This window comes from Athene noctua, chromosome 1, assembly GCF_965140245.1.
Source record: "Athene noctua chromosome 1, bAthNoc1.hap1.1, whole genome shotgun sequence".
In the NCBI taxonomy this organism is placed as follows: Eukaryota; Metazoa; Chordata; class Aves; order Strigiformes; family Strigidae; genus Athene; species Athene noctua.
The window spans coordinates 28,031,224-28,059,113 of record NC_134037.1 but is presented as its reverse complement, the minus strand read 5'-3'; the positions used below and the strand labels follow the sequence as shown (position 1 = coordinate 28,059,113).

The 27,890-nt window shown below is 38.9% G+C and overlaps 1 protein-coding gene across 2 annotated transcripts in view; it reads right to left on the bottom strand.

Annotated features, from left to right (window-relative positions):
• Nucleotides 1-27,514, bottom strand: part of MLIP (muscular LMNA interacting protein) — a 122,372-nt gene extending 94,858 nt beyond the window's left edge. Inside the window, exon 1 of one of the 2 annotated variants that reach the window (XM_074895763.1) lies at nucleotides 27,351-27,514. In XM_074895763.1, coding sequence (XP_074751864.1) covers nucleotides 27,351-27,413 — 63 coding nt within the window. In that variant the 5' untranslated portion in view covers nucleotides 27,414-27,514. Of the gene's footprint in view, nucleotides 1-9,056; nucleotides 9,171-27,350 lie in introns of those variants that run through there. The other variant, XM_074895765.1, reaches the window with a different exon arrangement.
• Nucleotides 27,515-27,890: the final 376 nt, after the last annotated feature.

Genomic DNA, 27,890 nt, shown 5'->3' with positions numbered 1-27,890 from the left:
TGAATTGCTGGCAATGAAAATAACTGTATGATAGTCTCTCATAAAAAAAATGTTACCTATGAGTATTTCATATACAAGCCAATAAATGATATCTCAATAAAAAAAAAAAAAGGCACAAAAATAAGTATCAGATTATTGCTTTCTGAAGGAGATGTTAAGGACAATGCTAAAAAGTGAACAGAAGCAATACACAATAATCGTACTCCTGTCAAGGAATGAAGAAGTCAAAATGATATGTATGTTAATACATGCCAAATTTAATATAACATCAAATAAGAGTCCTAGGTCAATGTTTTGTGTAAAAATGACACTAGTAATAGCAATATCACTTATCAAGATGTGCTAATGTCAGCTTGCTTCTGTCACTGTCTCCAGCTGAAGTGTACAGTGATAATGCACTACATATGCTACCCTCCTCTCTCTGTCAACATCAACTTAACATATGTCAAATCTTTCTAGAAAGCACTAATCAACATACTCTACTACAGAAAGCTGAGATACCGAGGCTATCTAACGTAAGAACTTGATGAATAAATAATAAACCTTCAAGCATTACAAGAAAACTAAGATTCCTCCAAATGTAGGATGCCATTCAGAGGGACCTTGACAGGCTTGAGAGCTGGGCCTGTGCAAACCTCCTGAAGTTCAACAAGGCCAAGTGCAAGGTCCTGCACATGGGTCAGGGCAACCCCAAGCACAAATACAGGCTGGGCAAAAAGTAGACTGAGACCAGCCCTGCGGAGAACAACTTGGGCGTAGCAGTGGATGGAAAACTGACTCTGAGCCAGCAATGTGCACTCACAGCAAAGAAAGCCAACTGTATCCTGGGCTGCATCAAGAGAAGTGTGGCCAGCAGGTCAATGGAGGTGATTCTCCCCCTCTGCTCCACTCTTGTGAGACCCCACCTGGAGTACTGTGTCCAGCTCTGGGGGCCACCAAATAAGAAGGACATAGACCTGCTCGAGAAGATCCAGAGGAGGCCACAAAGATGATCAGGGGGCTGGAGCACCTCCCCTGTGAGGACAGACTGAGTAGGGGTTGTTCAGCCTGAAGAAGTGAAGGCTCTGGGAAGACCTTATAGAAGCCTTCCAGTACTTAAAGGGGGCTACAGGAAAAACGGGGAGGGACTCTATCAGGGAGGGTAGTGATAGGATGAGGGGTAATGGTTTTGAACTGAAAAGAGGGTGGATTTAGATTAGATATTAGGAAGAAATTCTTTACTGTGAAGGTGGTGAGGCACTGGAACAGGTTGCCCAGAGAAGTGGTGAATGCTCCCTCCCTGGAAGTGTTCAAGGCCAGGTTGGACTGGGCTTTGAGCAATGATGTAGTGGAAGATGTCCCTGCCTACGGCAGGGTGGTTGGAACTATGTGGTCTTTAAGGTCTCTTCCAACCCAAACCATTCTGCATGATTCTATGATTACAGAAGACTGATAATGATTGCAGTTGGATATTCAAATCGGGTTTATATTACAAAAATACCCCAGCTTTGTAGTACTACATATAGCACCTATTAAAAATAATGGCAGTATGATACTATTTGAGTATGGGTACAAGTTACTCCAGGGGACATTCCAATTGGACACAGGAGGAAAATTTTTCACAATGAGAAAAATCAGCCACTGGAATAATCTCCCCAGGGAAGTGGTGGATTCCCCAACACTGGACACTTCTACGATTCAGCTGGACAGGGTGCTTCGCCATCTTGTCTGGACCATGCTTTTGCTAAGAAAGGTTGGACCATATAATCCTTAAGGTTACTTCCAACCTGGTATTCTATGATTCTATGATTATCTACACATGGTCTTGAAATCATATAACAGATTTATTCCCAGTGAAGATTTTATAAATTAAAGAACCGCAGCAGAAGTATGCAAGAGATGTGCATTTTTCATTGTCAATAAAGGAGACAAAAAAAGCCTTTTGTACCATCACTCTAGCCTAACCACTCTTTTCTAACTGTGACCACCTTCATAAAATAAAAATACCACTTAAAAAAACTCATATGAATGATAGGAGCTTTTCTGTGCCCAAGTATCAGCTTCAAGAAAGACTAGTCCCTAAATCTCTAACAAGTTGGAAATAGTTCTTTGTATCTCATTTCTACTTAAATGAGCTCCAGTGAACATTGCCTACAGCAGTGATAGTAGATGCTCATGTCACAGTAACTAACCAGCATGTTTGTGTGTCACTCAGACAGAAGGGTGCCAACATAGTAATTTATATGGCCAAATCAGTGAATGAGTTCTGAGGTGGGGAGAGGTGGAGGGAAAATTCTGGGACTAGAGGTGCCTCTGAGGTTTTCTCTATTAATTTCAGTGAAGAAAGAACATGTGCTCAAATTTCATACAAAGTACTTCAATTAAAATGTTTATGCAAGGTCAAATGGGGATCTGTTGTTCTTGACTTCTCTAATGAGAAAAGAAAGCAGCACAGGGTGGACTTGTGTTGTGTTTTGTCATATGATTTCTCTCTACTTACCTACTAATTTTCCTTTAACTATGACATTATTGTAGTGGGACCTTCTAATGGAAAGCTAGTCAAATCCTGGGCAAGGTCCTCCCATATCATGAGACAGAAGACTACACTGTAAACAAGACTAAACATTATTACTGTGCAACATTCAGGACTAGATGTAAAATATACATTATAGCTTAATCTTTACATGAGCCTCCACAACAACCACCTTTTTATTATTATTTTTGTCATGAATATCGATGTCCTTAATTAAGACATGACAGGTACTAAAAGATTTGAAGACTCACTGATAAAGTTGTTAACAATACTGTTACTTCAAAAAGTTGATGTTTTAAAGAGTTTAAATGCCGTCAACTTGCAAGATATTTTCTCTAGGCGGTCCAAAATTAGGAACAACATGTCCTGTGATGACTGGAAGTACACCATAACTAGTATAGCAGGTCAAAATTAATGTATTAACTTGTCAGATTCTAAAATGGCTGCTTAACCACTAAAAAAATAACTTACTAAGTTTGTATGAATAAATTACATCAGCAGTCTTTGTACATCTCAGAACAGGTTTTACATTTATAGTGATTAGCATAAGGTTAATCCCCATCAGTCAACTGCAACTGTAATAAAATACACTGAGAGCCCTTGAATTTACCATGTGCAATACTGCAACAGCAATTACATTTCTCTGTTACAGAAGTGAAGTTTTTTGATGACAGCCAGCCAAGTTCATTCCTAGTGATACAGAATACCAATGGTATAGAGGCAATAGCATCGGGGATCTGTCTATCCGTTATCTCCAAACAGAATCCATTTCATGTTTATATACATGTATATATGTATAAATATTACTGCATCCTGTTGAACCTTAATTCTCTAAAAGGATTTCCAGAAAACATACTTGATCCATGCAATAAGTACCATAACAAAACAAAACCTTAAATTAAACCAAATAACCTCAAACCTGACAAATGACATGACATGGAGAAAACAAAATGTTAATGATGCTGTATTTTTGAATCAGTCCCCATGCTTTGTAGCAAATCGTAAACTATGCATCAAACATGATATAAAGTAGCAAATTACTTTTTAACCACAAAAATCACCATATTAACTCATTCGGGATGGATAATCGCAAAAGAAAACCAAAACTCTTTCATCAACATAAATCACTGAGAGTACCTGATGAGGCCTGGGTTAAGCTAGTGATTGCCTTTAAGCTAGTGATCCCCTAGTGGTACACTTTAGCCTTTTTATCATCTATGATATGTGTTGATACATAGTCCCATATACAACACTATATACTATATTGCACCATTTCTGTAGAATACTCTGATGCAGAGCAGCAATTTAGGATTCTATTAAACATTGCAAGACGCTTCTTTTTCTTTAAAGCTGTCTGGATATACCAGCAGAAATAAGGGGAAAAAAAGACACCATTTTTCCTAGAAGAAAGCATTAAAATAATGATGGGGAAAAGTTTATAAAGAGCTAAAATTCTGCAGTTGGCAGAATGATTCTTATGGCTTCAGGAAGGCAATGTTTTCCTTTAGCACACATCCCATTTCTAAATATCTTCCTAAATCATATTTAGCATCCAATTAATATCCTCCATGAGCTATTTATAACTTGTTTGATTCAACAAGTATTTGCAATGCTCAAGTATTTTTTCTGTTACATCAGGGACGAGGCTGGCAATATAGAGATGGTTACAGTACTAACCGTTAAGGCAGGTGTGTAATAAAGGCAACTCAGTTTCCTTTTAAACCAAGCTTTCTGAATAAAGTCTGCCGAAGAAACTTAAACCCATGTATTCCCCAACTACCAGGCAAGAGGCCATTCTTGCAAGAGATAATGTTCAGTCCCTCTTCTGTTATGGCTACTTTATACTCAGAAAATATTCAGCATTTATGATTGCTTTCTGTCTGCTGACAGTTTGTACACATTTATAATACAGGGTGAGATTTGGGCTTTGGGATACATTTTAAGATTGCTTTAAACAAATAATTCAGTGACTGGGTCTCCAGGACACAGGAGGGCACTCCCCAGACGCACCCCAGTAGGATGTCTTATAAAAAGACTTTTCCTTTCCCCTTGTATTAAAGAGAAATGGCCACCCCAAGCATCTCCATTCTGTGAGATGGGCTTAGATCAAACCCATGGGATCAGAGGACTTGTCAAAATAACTCCTGCTTTCCACATTCATGATGGCGCTACAATTTCAGACAGGCACCAGAAATACTCAGAGCATACTGTAAAATTGATGTGTTTTGGAAATTTTAATATGAAAAAGCCTTGAATGCCCTCATTGCCCATGACCTGAAAGGAACTAAAAATGAGCTTTTACAGAATTTTGACTGAGACGTTTAAATTCTGTCTGAGTCTTACTCTGGATATGAAAGGCTTTTCAGCTCAGGTCCCAGAATAGAAGACTGTTCCTTATCTTGCACTGCAGTAAGCTAGCTTGCAACCACAGCCTGTAAAAGATGTTTCCTTTTTTTGTCTTTTGACATCTCTAAGAATTGTGGTATAAATCTGGAATATAAATAGGAAGATACCAGATTTGTTTTAGACTAAACAGACTAAAAATAATCTTCAAGCCATAATATTACAAGGATTGCTTTGATACAGTGCTGATACATTATCCTAAGGTTTATAGGATCTTCAGAAGAGGATTTTCAGGGTGGGGGATAAGAGCAAACTAACCCTGACAGCAAGCCAGTCAATGAATGTATGACCCTCTGATACGATAGTACCAAGCACCTCTGCCTGCTGGTGTACAATGGGCCCTGAAGATGCTCAGTACCTCAGTTAGAAAACTTGAAATAAATGCTTGTACGTCCCTACCCTAACCCAGCTATTTTTTTACGCACTTTGCAGAGGAAAGGCTGTGGTCAGCCAGCCTAGGATATTCAGTAGCGCTTGGTGTCATTTCCATCTCATCTGTCTCTGAAAGCATTGTCTGTAGATTTTGCATGCCTACAAATCTCCTCTCAAAAAATGATGGCCAAGTTCATTAGTCTGTACGTCTGTCTAAAGAAGTAATTCTCAAACACAGCCACCAAGAACTGTATGGGCAGCTGCCGTATGAATGCTTATCCACTTGACAGCTTTAACTGTCAAAACTGACACGGCTGTGGATTTGCTGCTATGGTTTGTGCCCTCACCCTCTCCTTTCTTAAATATTTTTTTCTCCCTACATGGCTATTGACTTCACTCCTGTAATACTGAATTGATTTTAATCACCAAAGGCAAAGATTTGGAAGAGCAGGCTCTGCTTGGGAAAGACAATGCTGGGAAGTCCTTCAGCACTCTGGGAAGTCATGTGCCCCATCAAAGCCTCCACCAGCCCTGCAGGGCATGTGACTGCTTTCTGTGGACATTAGCATAGTTTTGTCCCAACTGTCCTTACTGTTTGTCAGTAGCATGCATCATGCTAAGACATTTTGTTCATAAAGATCAGGTTGGGAAAGCAGACAAAAATGAAGATGTCCTTTCAAGACATCCTTTTGGGTCTGTGAACTAAATAAATGGGGATATCATTTTACAAAGGCAGGGTGGCAGTGTGCAGGGAGGAGGAGGCAGCCAGCTTCATGGTCTCATGCATATTTGGGATCAAGTGGAGGTACAGAATTTTAAGAGAGCCTGGAATAACTCCACATCAGCTTTTGAATGACTTTTTTTTTATAAGTTCTGTCCAAAAAAACCTGATGCTAACAGTTTTTTATATACCTATTTCCACTTCGTACTACTTAACCTCAGACAACTGATCAGTTGAGCCAGCTTGATTTGCAGAGCCTGTAATCCAGCAAATAACATGAGAGAAGGAGCAGCTCCCTTCCCAAACCCCACCCTGCCATTCTCACTGCACCTGCAGGCACAGCTCTCCTCCTCCAGCCTGACTCCTCGTCTGCAGGTGGTGTGCTGTCTCCTCAGTGCAACTGTCCAGCTTTTTGCCTTTCCTTACGTAACATAGATTTTTCCCCTGAAGTATTAAGTTTTCTCTGAGTGAATACCAATAAGTATAAACCAGGAAGGAAATCAGATGAATCCTAAACCAGATGCAACAAGGCAGATTATCTGGTTAAATTATACAGCTATTAAATGGGTTCATCTGCTATGGGTACCATGGTAGATATTTTTGACAGATCTCATGGTTTTCATTCCTGTTTCTGTCACTGTGTGGTCTTAAGCAAGTCACACTTCAGCTTACCCTTGCATATACCATGTTTGATCTTTTTCTTGTTGAGGAGGCTTCAGTTCTGTACAGTACATCACTCTGGGTGATGCAGCACAGTGTGACTATGGGTGTTAATAAGGTCTATCAGGAGAGATGTAACTCAGTCTCTCTCCCTTCCTACAAAGGAATGTCCTTCCTTCTTTATTTTTAGACAGTGTCCTTTGTGAAGTTATTCTTGTTTAAATGAGAAAAGCTACTCTTTCTGTAAATATTTTATGTTGCAAGGCACTTTTTTCTAAACTGAATTGTTCTGCATTATGATTAGCTAACAGAAATGGAAAACTAAACGAGAACAATCAACTTTCTCCTCTATTGCTGTAATTTCAGTAAATTCTTGCAAGAAATTATGCAGAGTTCCTGCATAATTTTACTGCTTAAATTCATACTCAATGGAGTATATACACTATGGAGTTAAGCATAATTCAAGCAATGAGAGTAAGACATTTCCATATATTTGAGTCCCTCAGTTTCATGAAAAAGAAGTAGAAAAGTTTTCTGCAGCCCAAGTGAAACTTTCATTGATTCTTTGAAGGAAGATGGACTGACTGGTCCAATCTGTGAATATATACTAGTTAAGTACTTTGAATCTCCTTCTGACATATTACTACTGGGAGAAAAGCATTTATTAAGTATATGTAATTTATCCCATTAGTAGAAAGACCTTTTCTTCATATTTTTTTTTTAATTCTGTTTTCCCAAAACAGAATAAAGCTTCCATGGAGAAAACAGATAGTTCCTTTTACCACACAGTAATTTTTTTTCTGAATATGAGATTGCCCTTTCTCAGGACGTCACGTCCCTTCATATTTTCTTCTTTCGTGACTAGTTACTAAGGAATCATAGATACCATCCTGAATTCACAAATACAGCAAAGAGAGTAACCTTTCAGGACTATTCACTTTGATAAAACAATAAAGGAATTTACAAACTGTGTGGGTTAGTCCCACCTCAGTACTGATGTCTAAATGGCAACATTCCTTACCAGGAAGGGGTTATGGTTATTACAACTAAGAAACTGCAGTACTTAAATTCGCATAATTAACAGTACACATTGAATGTTTTCCTAATCATTTTATCCTTTATTGTTCAAATGAGAAATGTGAGCAGAGCCTTGTTAGCTTGCCAAATGTACCGGAAAGAATATTCAGGATGTAATAGAATATTTAACCAGGTTGTGTGTAAGAATGACTCCAGAAAACATGAAAGAAAGACAACAGTGTGCAAGATAATAAATGCCACTGACATACTTAACATGCTGAAAGCTTCTTTCAGACTGAAACCCCGTGTGCTATCAATAAAAAAGAGTGGCTCTTAAAATAGTCTAACACTTTTCACAGGAATAGGAATGTCACTGGCTATTTCTTGGGTCTTTGCCCAGATTTCAGTCTACATTTCGCAGCATTTTCACTTGTATATATCCTGAACTTCCCATTTAAAATTTTGGTGTGATACCTCACACCTTCAGCTGATACCTCTGTTCCACACCAAAGAAAACTCTGTGTGATGAATGAAATAATTTGAAACACAATAAAATAACATTGCAATAATCTGAAAAGCCAAAGTTTTTGCAGACTTAAATTGCAGTTTCCTATACAGAGAGTTAAGGAAATATAAGTTCTTACCACATCTACATTTGAGCTTGCTCAAGTCTCCATTATGGTCAAAGGAGAGAGAATAGGCACTTCTTACAAAATTATTCATTTCACCTCAGATAGGCATCTAAACTACATCAGAGAATAATGCCCGAGAAGTCTCTATTTCCATCCACTGGCTACAACAGGAGTCTAAATAACTTGTTCTGATGTAAATGCAGCTGTCTAAACTCAGGAGAGATGAATCACAACCTATTGACTAGCCATGTTAACTAAAATAAGAATTTCTAAATTTCCGATTTTAGGGAATGAATATCATGTAATTAAAGTAAGATCAGACTAAATTAGTAGGAGAAAAGTGATTGTAACTCAGAGCCTACCCACTCTTATCTCTTTGATTATTCCTGAAGACTAGCAAGTAGAATATTGAAGTCTTCTGTAGGTCTCAAACACCTAGTGCCTGACTCCTACATCCAAAGTTCATAGCTTAGGTCTTAAACTTAAAATTGTACTCTGACAGTTACTTTACAATTTCTGTATTGAAATCTCATGTTGGCACCTGAAATTCCTGTGGAAAGGAATGCTGAAATACCAGAACATCCAAGAAAGAGGCAATAATGTCTTTTTTGTTTGTTTTGAAGGAAGCATAGCACAAGAATGCCAGAAAACACTACTAGAAACTAAATGTCATTCAATGTTAGTTACAGAAACCGCAAAATTTGGGCAAGTCAAATGATAGAGGTTCTTGAATGCTTACCTGTTGGCTCAGTCTAGGATAGCTTATGTCCTTGAATCAATTTTCCTCTCCTATCTTTTCACTGGTAAATAGTTAAAATCAAAATATCATGTCCAGTTATCTAGTGGTACAAACACCATGCATTTGGCATCAGGATCAGGAAAGACCTGACATCAAAAGGGCAACATGAATCGCAAGGCAGTATGTTTGTGCCAACATGTGGTATGACAGCAACAGATTCCTCAGCTGCCAGGGAGATCAAATTTTTGGAATGGATTTGAGATGGCAAGCTCTCAGCTAAAGGCGCACCGCCAAGGCATTTGCAAACAGGCCCACTATCTCCTGAGTGCAGGGACAAACTCTCCTGGCCCTGGGATCACCTCCTGTTCTCCAACCCACTGCACACCACATGCCTGTGAGGATAACATTTACCTGCCACCTTGCTTTAGTTAAAGGAGTAAAGGGGTTTTTTTCACTTTGCCTTGCTTTTTTTGTGTTATCTTCTTTTTTGCTAGCTGCCAAACATAAACAAGATAGCATTAATCAAAATGTTCTGGGCAACCTTTTAAGAGACATTGTGCTGGGAATCCTCTTTACAGTCCAAATGAAACACTTACATCATCCCAGAAATGGATTCTCTTGAGATTTTACAAAAAAATGTGTGGGCACATCATGATGTCAGGCATTAAGAAAAACCCCCCTATTTCTAAGAGTATTTAATATGATGAAATTTCCTTGCCGTTTCTTTTTCTACTGCAGAAGCACCTTAGCCAGTGCCCAAAGAGTCTAGCTACCACCTGCCCAAAGGGTGTTCAAGGAAGGACTGCAAGTAAAATACACTTTAGCAGCCCGTTACCTGGTGAATGATTTCCTGGAGCACAGCTGTTTCCCAGGATTATGTATATTCCTTCTTCTCTAGCAAATGATTTCACTGTGATATTTATGCAAAGGTGTATAGAATATAAATTTACATCTGAGTTGTGCTCTCTTTGTATGCAACAGAGAGAAGTCAGCACTTCTGAGACACAGTTCATCCTACTCAAAAGTAAATGTCTAATATGGATCAGATTAATCACACTCTACAATTCCTGCACGTGTTTTTTTTAATTGATTGTAAAATGAAACTCAGATGAGTTTCTCACTCAGATGTACATTATAGACATCTAAAAGAGGGAATATGAATCCCCTCTAAGCAACATCAATTAGACCATTCATGCACAAGGCTCCCTGTAGCCATGAGCCAGTGGTACCTAGGGCAAGACTATGCCTACTGCAATACTGTGTAGAAAAGCACATATGTGTAAAGGTCAGTTTTCACTACAGTGTCATGGATTCTTGGTATAAGACTAAAATTGCCATGAGGCACCACACAAATATATCATACAATCAAAACGGGTAGGGTTTCATATAACACGTAATTACATTATGAAACTCACTGCCACGGGAAGTTCTAGATGCCAAAAAGAGAAACAGTTCAAAAACCAAGAAAATACATCCATGGTGAATAGATCCACCCATTTACACTAAGGCCAGGAGGAATAAGAAGGTGCAGGAACATTTATCCTTTTCCCCATGCCTTCTTTCCTTAAGCATGAACTGCAGGCAACTGCAGAACAACAGGGATAGGACACTGGGCTGGGTGGACCTCCAATTAAGTCAGTATGTCCACTCTTACTTTCTGACCTAATATTGCCAACACTTCTTAGGGTAGTGAGCCAAGCAAAGAATATTATAACCCTGCCTCACACATACTATTTTTCCTAGGATTACCAAATGCAGGTTAAGCCTCAGTTTTACACCAGGAAACACACCCAAAGCACAAACACAAAATGAAAGCCATCACACCACCTGCCTTACAATCCTACTTTGAAACATGTGTACTTGGCCCAATTCTCTATTCCTAATACATTATTTCAGTACAGATATTTACTGGTGAGGACAGTTAGTATAGGAGCCAAACACCTACTTGACATTATCCATTCTGTTTGTCATCAATATGACTCATCAACAGTAGTCTCATCTTCCATCCTTTTGGGCAAGGTTGAGAAATTGCTAAGAATAGCAGCAGAACTTGACTACAGAGTGTCTTTCTGGGGAACTCAAATCTTAGACTGTGACTAATACTGCTAATTGAATTTTTACCTCCATCTTGTTAGGGGAGAACACAAACAGTAAGAGATAAGGTTGCATTTTATAATGCTTCTTTCTAATGCATTGTCCCTGTCTCTTCATTTCAAGGGAGCGAAATAACAAATTATTACACAAAACCCTCTCCTAAAACCCCTGCAACTATTTTTCTGAAGAATCAGATACATGTGGATTTCCCAATAATAATCTGGACTTCAGTGGTGAGCTATCACTGCAACACAAAATAGCATATAAGCTCTGACCTGTTTGCAATAAAAAATATTTAATGTATGGCATATTCTTTTTTATTCCTCCTCCTCCTTCCAATCCCACACTCCTCCTTTCCTTTGAAATTAGGCATCAGATTAACTGCTGTATTTGAGCAGTGACTGTTGCTATGCATAACCAAATCTAAACTCTAATGACAAACTGAAGTGGACACATTCTGTTCACATTAAATACTTCTCCTAAATGACTGAGAGAAGCTCGTTAGGGAAGAAAATTTGTCATACTAAGCTGAGACAATCTCTTTTGAGCCCTTTTATATTAGCTCTACAGGAAAAAAAAAAAAAAAAAAAAGGAAAAATCCGAACAAGCACAAGAATCCTAAAAATATTTTGCACTAAGTAACTACTATTCCATTAGTCCCATAGTAATTCAGAGAGCAATGAATTACTATTATCTTCTACTACAACCAGTGTAAATTAATTATTTCAAAACTGGGTAGAAACAGACCCTCCCAAACAGGAATTTTCAAATGCTGCTAAAAACAGGAAATAGTTACAGCAGCTCACAAGAAAATCCTTAAAAAAAACCCCACACAACAAAAAAAAACACACCAAAAAACAACCCACAAAGTTCCCTGTTTGGTTTAGGTTGGGGTTTTTTTCCCCAGATTTTCCCTGTGTTTACTGCAGTTAAGCCTGTATGGAGAGCCCATAAGAGCAGACAGCATCAGGAGCAGGGACTATTTCAACATGCAGACCGGCTGGCTAGGGTAAAACTCTGTTCAGTAGTGGTAAGCTTTAGAAAAATATTTGAAGTTTCAGTGTTTTGTATTTTGTTTTATTTTTTCAGCAAAACAGGACACTATATAATCAAAACTGGCTGCATTTGTAGAAGAGAAGCCACATGAAGCTGAGCACTAGCAAATAATAGTGTGAGTGCTTTTTCTAACGGCAAATACAGTCAGCGCTTACATTCATCTCTGTATTAGCAGCCAATCACACCGTGCTTACAACAATCATTGCCATGGAGTTATCAAATTTTTCAACTGCAAACTCTGATCCCTACGGAGATTAAATCACAGAAACAATCCAAACAAAATCAGCGGAGTGCTTCTAATGAAGTGTGTGCATAGATCTGCACAAAGTCATAGCCCAGGTATTTATCAGACAGGAATCAGGCTGGCAACCAGCTGCCAAACAAATAAATAATATGTCAGAAATGAAAGACTGTTGCTCTACATGACAGAAGACAACTGAAAGGAAAATAAAGGAACCAAAACATAACCTTGTGAGTTCCCACAAACAATCAGGGCAACTACACATTCTAATTTATATTATCTGATATTACTACAGGCTTCTTAATGCTGAAAAAAAAGGAAGTTATCTCTACACTCAAACAAAGAACAAACCACAGGACTGAGAGCACTGTAAAGCTGTGAAACGACAATTCTTGTTATTATGACCAAAGGTCCCGTCAGGCTGGAGCACAGCAGCTGCATCACATGCCTGGCATGCAGCAAGCCAGAGTGACACAAGTTCTGTAAACACTTCAGAAGATACAGGAGGACAGGAGGTCAACCAAAAATGTGACATATTGCCTAGTGCTGATGAGCGAGAAGGCAACCTTGGCACTGAAAGAACTGCAGCAAAAGAGGATTGCCTGCAGATGCTAGAGAGATATTAACCATGGAAATAATAATAGCAAAATAAATCAAGCAAAGAGCTTCTTCACTTGAAGATATGATGGAAAGTATCACTCCTGGCTTCCTGAGCAGAAAAATATCTTCTAGTTATATGCCCATCCTGGGATGAAAAAAAGTCTTCTTTTTATCTATTTATATCTAATTATATAGATAAAATAATTTGGGTAAGACCGAGTAACAAGTGCAGTCAAGTGCTTTATATAAAAACGCCGGAGGGAAAGGAGGGAAATCTTGTTTACAGTTCAGCTAGGCTCAGGTATGAAAGTCAATGGCAAAACTTGTTTGTACGGAAAGAAAAGATTTGCCCCTGGTATCAATACCAACACATATGCAAAGCTGTGATAATGAAGCCAGCAAGAAAATGCAAGTGCAGGAAGGTTTTGGTCTCCTTACTGAAACTCCTTATCCTGCAATACGTGAAAAAGCACAACTAAACTTCTCCTTGGAACAGGCTTGTTAAGTGTCTAGAGGGGAATTAACAGATGTTAGAAGAATCACTTCATCAGTGTGAAAGGTTGTTATAAACACATTAGCAGGAGTTTCTCCTGTTAAGACACGCTTACAAGCTATTTACAGGTGTTCTGGCAAGTAATCTGTGAATTCTACACAATTATTTACCAAAAGTGTGAGAAACTTATTATCAGGTGCAAAAGATGAAGTATTAGATCGATCAATAAAATGCAGTTTATTCACTTCACAGGTGAGTTATTAAAAGGATAAGGCTGCAGAATGTTCAGCCCATCACATCCCCTACTTTTTGTTCTCTATTCCCATGTTTCTTGAACATTTTTTTATTCATACTTCTCTATTTACTTCTCACCAACCATCTCTTAGTGCTTTTACTTTGTTTGTCAATAATAATTATCTTTTTTTCCTTTTCTTTTATTTCTTCTACTTTTGACTCCTATTACTTTTTTTCCACCTTCTCGTAATGATTTTTAGGACTCCCTGCCTCTCCTGTCTTACTGTCAGCTTTCTTCCCAAGCCTTTGTCTAATGTGTGCATTACAACTAAATCTGTAACGTGTAACAGTTTCTGGTGTACACCACATTGCTCAGGACTTCAGCCAGATTAATTCAGCTACTAACACTGCAGCTTTCACATTTTGCTGCAGCACTTCTCAGTGCAAAGACACCTCCCCCCCGGACCCACCCCACTTTTTACTTCACCAGTACTTTTCCCTACAGCACTGATTTCACTGGCCTACACAGGGAAGGAGTAAAATGATTTAGCTAAGTCCCATTGCTTCAGGAAAGTAAGTGCTGAAGCTCCCACCAAAACCAATTTAGCAATTCAAAACAGCATTTATGCCTCAAAAGTGCTCCTAGGTTGAACATGTCAACTCCCACTCCTCCTCCTTTCAATGTCCAGCCATTTTCAGCATCTGCAAACCCACATGTGCCTAAATTTGGGGACTAAAACATCCTTAGGTAATTATGCTACCACTATTGCTTGTCCAAAGGTGCAACTGCCATGGTTCATCTCAACATTGAGGTGCTCATCTCATGCCCAAAGCCAGTCCATGATGTATTAATCAGATATCATCACAGACCCAAGTCTCCTGATAGGCAACAGGCAATGCTCAGGAAAAGCAGAGGTTACAAAACCAGGCGCTGCAGAGCACACCCAGGCACCAGAGGTATTTCCAAGGTGCAACATTGTGGTTCAGCTGGAGGAGGGCAGAGCAGGACGAAACATCACACCAGTGGACCAAAAATGTAACCTTAGCAGACGCAAAGATAAAGAAATAAATTTGAAGAGTAAGGGGCTGTTGCATATAACCTTCAATGAGAAGTAAATGGTTGCTCATGTGTCTCTTTTTAAGTGTTAAAAATTAGCTTTCAGTTTCTTTGTGGGTTAATAGTTTCAAATACCTTAAGTACTCACCATGCCATATAATTCCTAGCTAGTCATTTAGGTCATTTTCTAAGTAACTGATTTCCACACACAGCAAACAAACATCATTGTACTTTATTATGATTTTTCTCTAAGTCAGATAAGTTAATTTCTTGAAATGAAAACAGCAGCAAATAAAACATTTTAAATTTAAATTACTGTTTTAAAACTTCATTAAAACTGATTTAAAACATTTTTATTTTTCCAGTACAAAACCACACAAATTGTAATTTATAGCAATAACTTTCTGTTCATGAAATCTATATATTTAAAACTACACACATTTAATTAGAGAACTATTTATTGAATTTAAGAATGTAACAAATGTTGGGATGTTTAGTCATGAACTACAGGGAGGAAAATGAGCCGTTTACAGTCTTCTGAAGATTGTTTCAAGATCACATGAAATAGTGCTTTTTCCATATATTCGATAGCCACTTAAAATAAGCATCTGAACTGGACTTGAAAGACATTTACAAGGAATTCATATAAAGAATTCAGTGTACAATAGCATATGCAGTGTGTTCTGAAGAGTAGTCATTGATTACATATTTGCTCCTAACCTTGATCTAAGAGGCCCTGATGTAGATGATTCATGGGTGAAATTGCAACATTACACCATATAAAATTACAATATTAATAATACTAATGATGATTAAAAGACTATTAATACTTATGCAATGATTTAGAGTCTCCATTGGTTTCCAAAACAACCATTTTGAATACTGAATATTATCTGCTCATTTTACTCTACATTTAATAAGCTGAAGCACTAAAATCTCTCTCCTAATTTCCACCACCCCCCCAGATAAAAAAAGAAAATGTGGCTAGGACACATCCCAAAATGTCCAGATTCTTTCAGAAGAAGGCACAGCCACCCTCTGAACAAGTCTTTGTCTCTTCTTCTGAGATCAAAAGCTGCTGCCCTGAACTCAGAAACACCTAGTAATGCTTAAAAATACCTTTGGGTTCTGCTTCAAAAGTGAAAGCTGGTTTACAAAACAGCTTATCAGCTCCCTTCACATTTTCTGCCACAAATGTTGTCTTGTACCTGCATAGCCAAATACAAAACCACTGTTCTTCATGCTTTGGCATCTGCTCTGCTGTAGGGCAGTATTCCAGACATGCCACACAGATCATCACTTTACCTAACACAGTCTTTATGCGAAAAGACGGATACAGGTAAGTAACAACAGATTTACTGGAAATTAATGATCGTCTCAGACATTGTTTGAAATGGGTTATCTGCTTTTGAAGGGACTTAAATATTTTGGGGATCATTGACTAACCCTCTAAATTGTTTACATGCAATGAATATTTGACAGATTCTTGGAATACACATGTAAGCTCCTGGATATCTATTTAGAAATGGTACCCTCTCACAGACATCAAAAATAAGGTAGCCGCAATATAAGACTACGGTACATCTCTTCACTTAAAAAGGAAGACAAACAGCTGCGGAACTGACTTCTACGCTGAGATAGCTCAGTGAGATAACTATTGATAACTATTTACATTTAATGTAAAAGCCGTTATTTCAAAGATAATTCCACTATTGGAACAAATTGTTCTTGTTTAAGAAGTCTGAAAAAAGACAACTGAAATATTTAAATCTTCTTCTGCATCATTAGTGAAGGAACATCTAAATTGGTATGATTTTGTATGAGAAATAGTAATAAAAACAGAACTCATGGACATTAACTGCAACATTATAATATACTATTTCATAGACAAATAATGTTTTATAAGAGATATACAATATGCAATAAAAATAAGAATATATAATTCTGTTCTTAAAAGCATTTCCCATCAAGAAAGTTATGCATAAAAAGAGATTTTTTCAGAATACTAGGGTCAAAATTTCAAATGAGAGTAAGATCTGAATTCTAAGAGTATGTAATATTAATTGTTGCACCATAGTATATTCTGAAAATCAACATCAGCATGTCAAAGCACATCCTGATACTGCAATGCCTGGTCTCACATCACTCCCAAGCCTTACACTGTGGAAAGCATCATGAAATTTATTCCCAGACTTTTTCATGACACTCACATCTGCAGTATTTGAGCACTTCACAGAGACAATGACACAGTGTTCCCAGGAAGCCAAGTGGTCTGGTCATTTCTGCTTCTAAAAAATTACTAATATCAACAAATTTTGGTGTTTTTAAGAAACAACTTTAACTTGTCCCTAGTAATTTTGAGAGTGCCACCCACACCCCTTCCTGCCAGTAGGTAATTTCTGAGAGCACTTTGCAGTGTGCAGAACTGTTTTCTGAACTCATCCCTTTGACTGCCATTGTGTGGGCAGGTGAAAACGCCAAGTTTCCTTTTCTTTGGACATCTCAACCATTTGACTTACATTTTCTGCATATGTCAGGAAGCACATGTTCTGAAAAATGCAAAAATATTCAATTGGAAACAGAAGGATGAAAGTTGGGCTTTATTTTACCATATTTTACATATAAGATCACTGAGGGTAACTGCTCTTTTGTTCTGATCATATAATATCCTGATGTAGCTGGTGGTAGTGATTCCTAAGCACAATCACCATTTGAGAAGAAAGAAATAGCTCATAATCCTCTTATTGACATTTATGTCATAACACATATAAAACAAAGGCAAAATTAAATTTGCTCAGATGATCTTACTTTCCAAACTTTAAAGTGCATTTTTTCAGATGTACATTCTTACAAGCCGTAAATACTAGAGCCCCTGAAAATCCCAGAAAACCCCTCACATGACGCAGCACAGCAAGTCACTGACAAGGTTGTCAACCTTAGAGCCCTTCAGCCCTGACTTCTGCTCCTTTGAAACCAGGGAGGAACTGAAGGTTGACTTCATTACAGGAATAATCTATCATTGTAATCCTTCAGTGCATACATTTTCACAGAAAAAATACACTGTAAACTAGGATACCTTGCTATAAAAAAATAAAGAAGCAAAAAAATCCTTCTTGTTAGATTTAGCTACTCCTCTCCTGACAAATAAACCACTGACAATGTCTTGGGATTTTTTTTTTTATATGCAAGTACCAGTGTCAGTTCACCTAATAGATTGTAGATAATTGTATATATTATATATAACAAAACTATAATGAAAGCTGCTGTATTTCCAACTGCGATCGGTTTCATGTGAAAACATTATCCAGAGAGAGAAACAAACCATGTCCTTTTCTCTGCTGGCATTTCAAATACAAATACTTTGCATTTTGCTATTGTTGCCTCAGACTGAACGAGAGTGCACAGTTTTGGCTCAGGAGCTTTGCTAGGAATTACCATCTCTTTGTTTGATTATCATTTAGTTCAGTTAATGTCTGGCTTTTGATCTGAATGTATTTCAAGGTGCATTTACTAAAGAAGGATATTAAATTACTTAGTTCTTGCTTGAGGCTGAAAAATCTAATGATTTTTTCTAGCATATTTGTTACATAAAATCATCACCAACAGCTATATTTATAAGTAGTAAAATGGTGATAAATGTGCTGTCAGTAACTTTTTATGAGATGTATGGAACCACTATGAAAACAATTTTAATTCTATTCAATGGGGGGAAAAAAAAATTGATGGCTCTTTCCACAATCTTCAATTTTAAGTGGTTCAAGTGAATCCAATTGATTTATTTCACATAATTTAAAACCACAGCATTTAAAAATCCCTATAATTTTTCCATGTTTAATTTCTAAATTTTCTTCACAATTCAGATAAGAGACATGAAACAGTAAAGACAGAATGGTAATGACTCAATTTCAGAGACAAATGTGAAATTGTCTTTTAGATTTCTGTAAATATGTCAGTTCTGGAGTGTGGATCCATTCGTGAACAATTCAAGATATGAAAAGCTTCAGCCCGCTGCTTTTTACTTTTTAGAATCCTGAACAAACTAAAAGCTGTTGAACAAAATTAATTTTTCACCCAAATTCAGCAGATATGCTTTTGTCCCTTTTCCTCAAGAATGGATCTTCATTAGTTCAATCTATATTTAATAACCCTTTTAAGCTTACTAGGTAGGGATGAATATAGTAAAAACGCCATCAGAAGTGTTTTGCAGTAGGTACTACATGTCACCTTCAGGCATTTGGAAAAATACTTCTCAACAATGAACTATTTAATGCAGAAAGACTTCTTGCATGACTATCACATTCAATCAAGATTAATCTTGTCTTAAAACAACATCATCAAAGAGATTTGATGACAGGATGACCACTGCCAAAACATAAGACGCAGTTTTTGCTACCAGACAAGACATCCAATAGTTCAGCTATCTATTTCATGATAAACATTAAAAAACTAGATGCGAACAAATATTTCTTGTGAAAACTCAGAACCATTGTGGAAAGCCTACTTCTGAATGGATGTTGGCCCGCAGATTCGGTTGTGCAGTATGGTGTATGCTGCCATGGCATTTGCGGGGCTGCATTACAGTAACTCCCCTGCCTTGGCACACCAGAATGCGCTCCCTGGTCGCTCTCCACTTGGACTGGCACAGCATTATACTCTTAGAAAGGCAGGGAAGGCTGCAGAGTGCCTACTACAGCATTTAGCATACAGTGCGGTGGGTTGATAAGCTAGTACACTTCTTTTTTCCTGCCACAGGCAGTCTTCTGTCTATGGCAAGAAAAAAAAAAGAGTATTAGCTCTGCTCCCTTGATACAACAGGACTTCGGCAATTGGGGTAGTGCTCACCTCTGAAGAAGAATCAACGGGAATCAAAGGTTTCAGATGGTCCTAGAAACTAAGGACGACCAGTCATTGCTCCATTTTCCATCCTGTTAGGAAATGGTAGGTACTCACCAGTGCCTCATCACTTGCCTGCAGCACAAATTCATTCCACACACAGGTTGTGTTTCTTCAACCTGCCTTTGTTAACATCACTGCAGCAGACTATATATTTAAAATGTGAAATATAAGCCACCCTACTCCCACTTCTCCTCATCCAGGGGAATTTCTCCTCAAGGAGAGATGAAAAAAACCAAACATTACTTGACAGAGACTTGATGCATTACACTTCCACTAACAGTCAACAGTGCATTTGTATGACCATATTTTTTATAAAAAGACCATATTTTTATAAAAAGAGAAAAAGTAACCACTGCCTTCCTTGGGAGAGATTTTTGATAAAATGCCCTGATAAAGTTAATACATTCGCTTTTTGGAGAAACATCAATTAAGTTATTGCATCTTTGCTGCCACAACACCAGCCTTATTTCAGACAAGCAGAAAAACAGATGCCCTGATATTTCAATAATTTTCCTTTGAAAGACTTTGTTTTCTCTGGATGTTAGTGCCCAAGGTGTTTAGACTCAATGTCCAAAATGCATTTAGGAAACTTATTTTGAAAAGCAATCATTAATTACCAGCCTTTAAATAGAATCTAATGGTGTATCCAGAGAGGACAATATGGGCGAAACATACTGGAATGTTATGCATTTCATAGTTGATACAAAGTAAACATGGAAGCATGCTATTGCTTGTCTACCTGTTGCCCTCAAAGTCTCGCTCATTTAACATCCATCTTCTTTTTCCCTTTCATTAATCACTTCTTTCATTTTATTCTGTTTATTGTCAAGTAGCTCTATTTCCAAGAATTCATATCAGAGTAACAGATTTAATGCCACTGCTGTATTATTGAGTGCTTTCAAAATTCAAAGGACAGTGAATTAAAAGCAGTAGGTTTATATGCAAGAATGAGGATGTCTTAATGATAAGCACAGTCTCATTGTGTATCCATTTTAAATGTATTAAATGTGTTAAAGGTGTTTTACAGATGGAAAAAAAGGTTAGCATAGCTTCAAAATCAAAGAATGAAAGAAATGTTGTTTGGAAGGGACCTCCAGAGGTCATCCACTCCAGCATCCAGCTCAAGGTAAGACTACTGCCAAAGCAAGGCTGAGTCAGCCATGGCTTCATATAGTTGAGTCCAGAAAATTTCCCAGAGTTAATAGTTCACAATTTCCCTGGTTGTTCCAGTGCTGCCCTACACTTCTAAAGAAGAAGCTTTTCCTAGTGTCTGCTCTGAATTTCAGTGTTAGCAGCAGCAAGAGACACTGAACATCTTTCCAAGTATCACCCATAACTTACTCTCACATTCCTGAGGAATATCTTTTGAAAACACATGATTTTTCTCAATAATGGTCTCTATATCTAAAATTATGTCTGGAAATGGTTTCTTGCCCATTCTCTCAAGCTACATGTGGGTACCATTCAGGAAAGTACCAAATCAATACCATACCACAGACCAATCTTTTGATTTAACTCAATTCAAGAGAGTTCCAGTGTCTAAAAACATTTCCCAGAATGGTTTTAATTCATTAGCAGAGGCTGTCTCTCCATGCTAATGCTCCTTTCTTTGCTGACTCCCCTAAAATGCAATCATTTGAATTGCCCTTCATGACTTTGTTGCACCAGCTGATCTAGCTGTTACAGGGGATTTTATCTTTCCTCACCCCAAAAAATTAAAATACACAACTGTTACTTGTTTCTTAAAAAACTCTTTAACCATCACATTCAAGTCCCTTGTCTTCTGAATCCCTGTGTGAGATTGCATGGTAATGTTTCATGTAACCTCCAGCCAAAAATGCGCTGATGACATCTCTCCAAGACAGCTCTTTTCCCACTGACGCAACCAAACCTACCTCAAGCATTCCATCAGGGCCTCTTTATGACTGGCATTAGGTTAAAGAAAAGGTAGCATAAGCTCAACAAGGCAAGAGTTAAGTGACAGAGGATTAGAAAGGGAGGCAGACCAGGATTCAGTGCTTCCTGCTTGCTTTGGTCCTGTTTAATGTCACATCAACAGTGCTAAAAATATGCTGCTACTTCAGTCTCCAATTTATTCCTTCCTCCTTCATGATCACTTGCCAGAGTAATCCATGCCTTCACACAGCCAGGTAGGAATGCCTCAACTCTAGGTATACAAGAGGAAATACTAATCCTCTAGCTGGGGTGCTGTCTCAGCCACCTCCTTATACCTGCACAGCAAGGCATGATTGCCTCCATGCCAGGATCTTAGCTGTTTCTTGCTGTAACCGCTACAAAGCATCAGTCCTGATCTTCAAAGCTCAAGGATATTTGAAAGTGTCTCCCATAACCAACCTTTCTAGCCAAGGCTGCTGTTAATTTGGGGTAAGGTTGCACAAAATGCCTTAAGTGTGACAACTCACACGGCTGAACCCAGCTGCATGAGAGAAGCTCCCAGAGGAGGTCACAAACAACCTCCAGAGCAAGAAATAAAACTTTGCTCTCAGACAAACAGGAATCATTTAAATGCATACACACACAAATCCTTCTCTGACTCTATAGTAAGTATGTGTGCTTATTTAGTTTCATACACAATGCTTGAGATGAGCATGATGTTCATACTTCAGTACTGAATTATCAAACTGAAGTATGGATTCAGGTAGGCAACGTATTTTTAGTAGTTTCTTTTCTGGGTAGGTGTGTTCTTACAGAAGTAGAAAAGACAAAGTGAAAAGTAAACCAGTTAAGAAAGAGAATTTAAATGAAAAAAATCTTGTTTTACTTCTCACCTTTACCCTCTCATCCGAACCACATAAACTGGCAGCCTAGCAGCCACCAGCCTGTCCTCTGTTAGGGAAGAGAACAGGCAAAGAGGATGAGGGGTTTGTGTCTGGCAGTCCTCCATATATATGCCACTGGCTTTCTCACAGAGCGTAACTTGCTGAAGCATCTATACATTCTGTACTCCAGGTTGTATCACTGTATTTCACCTCTTCTGAATCTCTGCCATCCTTACCCACAGTGATTATCACCCCTCTCTCCAAAGAAAAAGATGCCTGGCTGACCTCAGCGGTGGTGTTCTGTGATTTTCCATCACTGTCCTGGCTAGATGCACACAAGCATGCAGACCCTGAGCCGTGCACGGACGTGAGATACCTGATGCACGAGAGAACCTATGGATGTGCTCATCTCACAGACTCCAGTGCAAGTTGCTTCCCTTGAGCAGCAAGTGTGGCACTCCCATCCCAACTTTTCCAGGCTCACTTCCCCCACCCACTGCAGTGAATCTGGAAGAGCACTTGCTTGTGGACACCAGCAGAGGTTCAAGGACTGGTGTGTCACATTGGCATATACATGGTTCCTCTCCAATGCCATGGGCAGAGGCAGCTATTCTGTTGTTTCTCAACCACAGATACTTGTGCTGTTGCTAAAGATGATCCTGTTGTCCAGGCGTTGGACTCCCTGTACCCGCACAAAGAAACACTTGCCCTTCCCTCAACTACTCTTAGTTCCCTGCTGCTTTGCACTAAGAGCTTTTGCCGCACCTCTTTGACCGGTACTGCAGGCACCCCTGCTCACTCAGCTGCCCACTCTAAGCACCACAGCCACTATCGGGCAGCCAGCAGTACCTGCTTGGAGAGCCTGGCACATACCCAGAGGTAGCATGACAGAGCACTGGCCGTGGGATCCTGCTCCTGGAAAAGAAGGGACAGCCTGAGCCCTGAGGCTGTGCTACTTACTGTCTTTGCTCCTCCGCCGCCAGCCCTCAGCAGCACAAGACTGAAGGTGACCTGGTAGAAGATGTCCCCATGGTGGAAGCATCATAGTACCCACTGCCTCCTGACATGCCCACTCCCACTAGCCTCCACCCAGCTCTCCTCTTTTCTCCTGCTCTTCAAACAACCCTTTCTATCCCATACTCACTTCTCACCTGGTTTACACATAGCTAAATCAACAACTAAATCTGCAAGCAGGGCCAGTCATCACCATGTTAGTCACCATCCTTCATTCTGTTTGGGCTCCCTTAGGTGGCAAAATTCAGAAAATGGGCTGTCTTCTCTTAGGAGACTTTACTTTCAACACTTCCCACAGAGAGGACCAGATCTTGACAAGACTCTGTTCTTACCAGTGTACAAAGATTAATCCTTATTTCACTTGGGTGGGCTTGATTGAAACTGCCTCCCTCTGTATGAGCTGTATCCACCTATTGTTTGTGAAAAGCAAATGGTAATTCTCTGAATGAAGTCCTGAAGCCCTTTCTTGTAGAGTACATCTTCTCATCCAAAAACTAACCTTAATGCCATTTCAAGCAGAGCATGGCTTTTTTTCTGATCCATATATTCATTTGGTTTAATTTATTTTCTCTATATGAGTGTCCTTTATCGCTACTTAATGTAACAAGAAAGTAAAAAAACCCCTTATAATGCAAACTAAATACGAAGATTGAATGTTCCCTCGTAAACATACCAATGTAAACATTATTTTAAATGCCATACTTCATGTGCTGTATTTTCATGGGGAGAGAAGAGATCGAATAGAAAACAGGCAAGTGTGAAATATAATTAAAATAATTTAAAATAACAGAAGCAATATGATTAACAGAGGAGAACTTCAGAATGTACACAGACTATTTTGAGCTGAGCCATCATTTCAATAGGGAAACTCTAGAATTACTCTGTCCTTCTGAGCTACGCTAAAATCAAACATATTAAAAGGAAAATTGAGTCTATCTGCTTAGTCCAATCTATTTTATAGGGAGTCATTCTATTTTCCCAACACAAAATGGGTCCTCCGTTATCTTCCATTTCCACAGCCAGCTGCACACAAAGACTCTCTTCAGGATTCTGGCTGCTGAGGAGCCGGGCTGCCATTCAAAGGGACCATGGCAGCCTGAAGGAATGTGCCGACAGGAGCATTATGGACCTGGGAAGGGAGGGCCCCTGTCAGTGATCCAGGCTGGGGTCTGACTGCCTGGAGAACAGTTATGCTGAGGAGACCTTGGGGATCCTGATGTGCAGCAAGCTGAGCCTGAGCCAGCAGTGGGCCCTGGCAGTCAGGATGGCCAACAGCATCCTGGGCTGTGCTAACAGGACCAGAACCAGTAGAGTAAGGGAAGTTACTCAGCTCTCACTAGATTACATCTAGAATAGGACACCCAGTTTGGGGCCCTCCAATAGAAGACAGAAAGATTGGAGCAAGTTCGGTGGAGACCACCAAGATGGTCAGGGCTAGAGCACTTGCTCTGTGAGGAGAGGCTGAGGGGGAGCTGGGCTTGTTCAGCCTGTAGAAGAGATGGCTCCTGGTGTACTTTCCAGCAGGCCCAGTCCCTGTGGGAAGTTACTGAGGAGCTGGAGCCAGGGCTTTTTACAGCAATGCATGGCAGGAGGAAAGAGAAATGGACAAAAACTGAAATGAGAGATTCTGACTTGGTAAGAAGAGAAACCTTTTCCCCATGAGGACAGCCCAGCAGTGAAAGAAGTTGCCCAGAGGTTGTACAGTCTCCATCCTTGGAGGTTTTCAAGACCTGATTGGATAAAGCCCTGAGAAGCCTGGTCTGACCCCCTGAGCTCCCTTTGCATCTGAGTTATCCTATGCTGCTGTGAAATACACATTAAAAAAATGAAGTCTCATCCAGTTATATAAAGTATCCATATATAAAGTATCACCCAGTTTATAGGATGTAATATTGAGAATGGATGCCTCATGGCACCTATAATATGAAATAGTTTATATATTTTCTATAGTGAAGTTAAATACGTGAACAGACATTAACAATAACATGTACAAATAGTATTTGTATCAGAGATTGACACTGTTCCCACACAGTGTTTGCACACTGACCTGACCTGCATGTAATAAAGAGAAAAGGGCAGAACCAATAAAAGCCCAGGAGGTACAAAACCAGGGAAAAAATGTGGGAGCAAAGTGAAATCCATCTAGCAATCAGAAACAAAGGCATTAAGACTAAATAGGCAAAGAGAGAGAGAGGTGGGATGTAGAGGAGGCTAGGGCTTGGCTGTAAGGGTCAGGGAAAGGAGTGGGAGAACTGGCATGGAGCCAGGGCATTCCTCCACTGTCAGCAGAGCGAAGCGAAACCCACTGAACCAGGGCCTCCTCCATCCCCCTCTCTGAGCACCCACAGGGATGTGACCTGACACTGCTAACAGGAATGCTCTCAGTTCGACGTGTTAGGAGGATTCAGTTTTGCAACTACTGAACAGCGGGTGACCTGGCACAGGCATTAACATGGCTCCCATCAGTGGCGTCCTTGTTTGCTCCAGTTTGCCATTCTTAAAATTAGTAAATGATGCACACAGAGAAAGTCATCAGAGGATCATTAGAGTTCCAAATGAAGCGTTCTCCATTTTGGAAAAGCCTCACTTAAGGTTGCCTGCTCAATTCTTTGTGCATCAGGAAGTAGTCTGCAATTAGATAATCATACTGTCTGATTACATTGCTATATATTTTCTCCACACATGACCTAGAACAAAATTTCAAAGGTGTCTTTTGAAAAGTTTCCTGAAGCCTTGGTGGACTTTACAATTGGTTTTGATTTTGAAGAATTTTCCTTATATTTTATATATCAACCACAAATTCAAAATGAGGACACTGTCTGAAGTATTAATTCATTAATGAGAAAATGAACAAGTAAAACATTAGATAATATTCATATTATAACTTCATGCTGAAGCTTTAGCAATGTTCTTTCAGATACTACTCTTTAGATAAATACTTCTTTTAATAAAAAAAGAAACTTAAGTCTAGGTCATTACTTTCAGTTTCAGCACTTCCCCTATTTCCAACCCAATGCACCTTGCCTTGGTGAAGTTGTATTTAGAAGTTGTATTTAAAACTATTAACTAACACACAAGCTTGCCAAGTCTCACTTAACTGAGGCTAGTAGCGGCAAATGCTGTGATTAAACAAGAGTAAATGCTGGCCCACCATGAAACCAAATCAACACACCACCACCACTATTTAAGATAATTGCTAAAAAATTCAGGGCTAATTCGTTTTCTTACGAAAAGTGATGGCCACCTTTCTTCACAGCTTTGCAAAGCCAAGAATAAACTGCCCTTTTTGTGATATCAAGAAAATAACCTTACTAATGCAAGGAAAATTATAAATTGCATTTCAAGCCTACACTAATTATGAATAAGCTGTGTTTTGACTGTTTTCACTTTCTCTTAATAATTTGTTGGATCACACCTCTCTTCAGTGAGCTCCAGGCATGCTCCAGACACAGGCAAACAATTTCTTCTGCCATCTACTGATCTAAAGTTATGAAAAATAATGTACAAAGACATGAAACAGTCCCTCAAGAAAAATCTAAGAAAACCACAGACTATTGGCTATCAGTCTGGGTTACGACAACAAATTTAAGTTGAACTAAATTTCAGGTTTTGCACTTCACATGCACATAAAATACATTCACAAATTTCTATAATTTCCACATAAATTTACCATCATAATTAATTTAACATACATGAATGAAGTTTTAATCTTCAAGGCCAGTGGTTAAAGGAAGCCGGGAAATACTCTTATAAAGTACAACAGATTGTTCGCCTTTCCTTCTTACCATTAAATTAAAACAAAACAAAAAAATATTTCTCAACATCTTACCGTTTGCTTTTCCTCTAAAGCTTCTCTTCCTGAGACTTTTCTTTCATGTTTTCCTAACTCCATTTCCCAGTGGAAAAACAACCCACCCTAATATCCTGAGCAAGTGATTTAACCTGACTACATGTTAGATATCCCTGTACTTTTGGAGTCAGGAGAGAGAAGTATCAGGCTGCACTGTGGTGATTTCTGGTCAGTGTGTGTTTCCATTTATAGCTGTTGAAAATCCACAAATAGAAGCGTGGAGAGAGGGCAGGCAGCTGCCTCTGATAACAATAAACAGTTTGGCATCACAGCAAATTGTTCAGAGGGGATTTTGGTTACCGGCCTCATTCACTCCCCCCTCGCCCACTCTACCCCAAAAGCTCATACTGAAAAAGTCCATGAAAACAAATAGCTATGTCTCAGTAGCACTAACTTGTGTTACCCGGAGATTATTAAGCAATTAAAATGACAAATGTGATTAGCTGGCACCACATGTTGTTATGTAGAGACAGAAAGTGTACAGAACAATATTTTTAAATGGTGCTTCAGCATGACTAT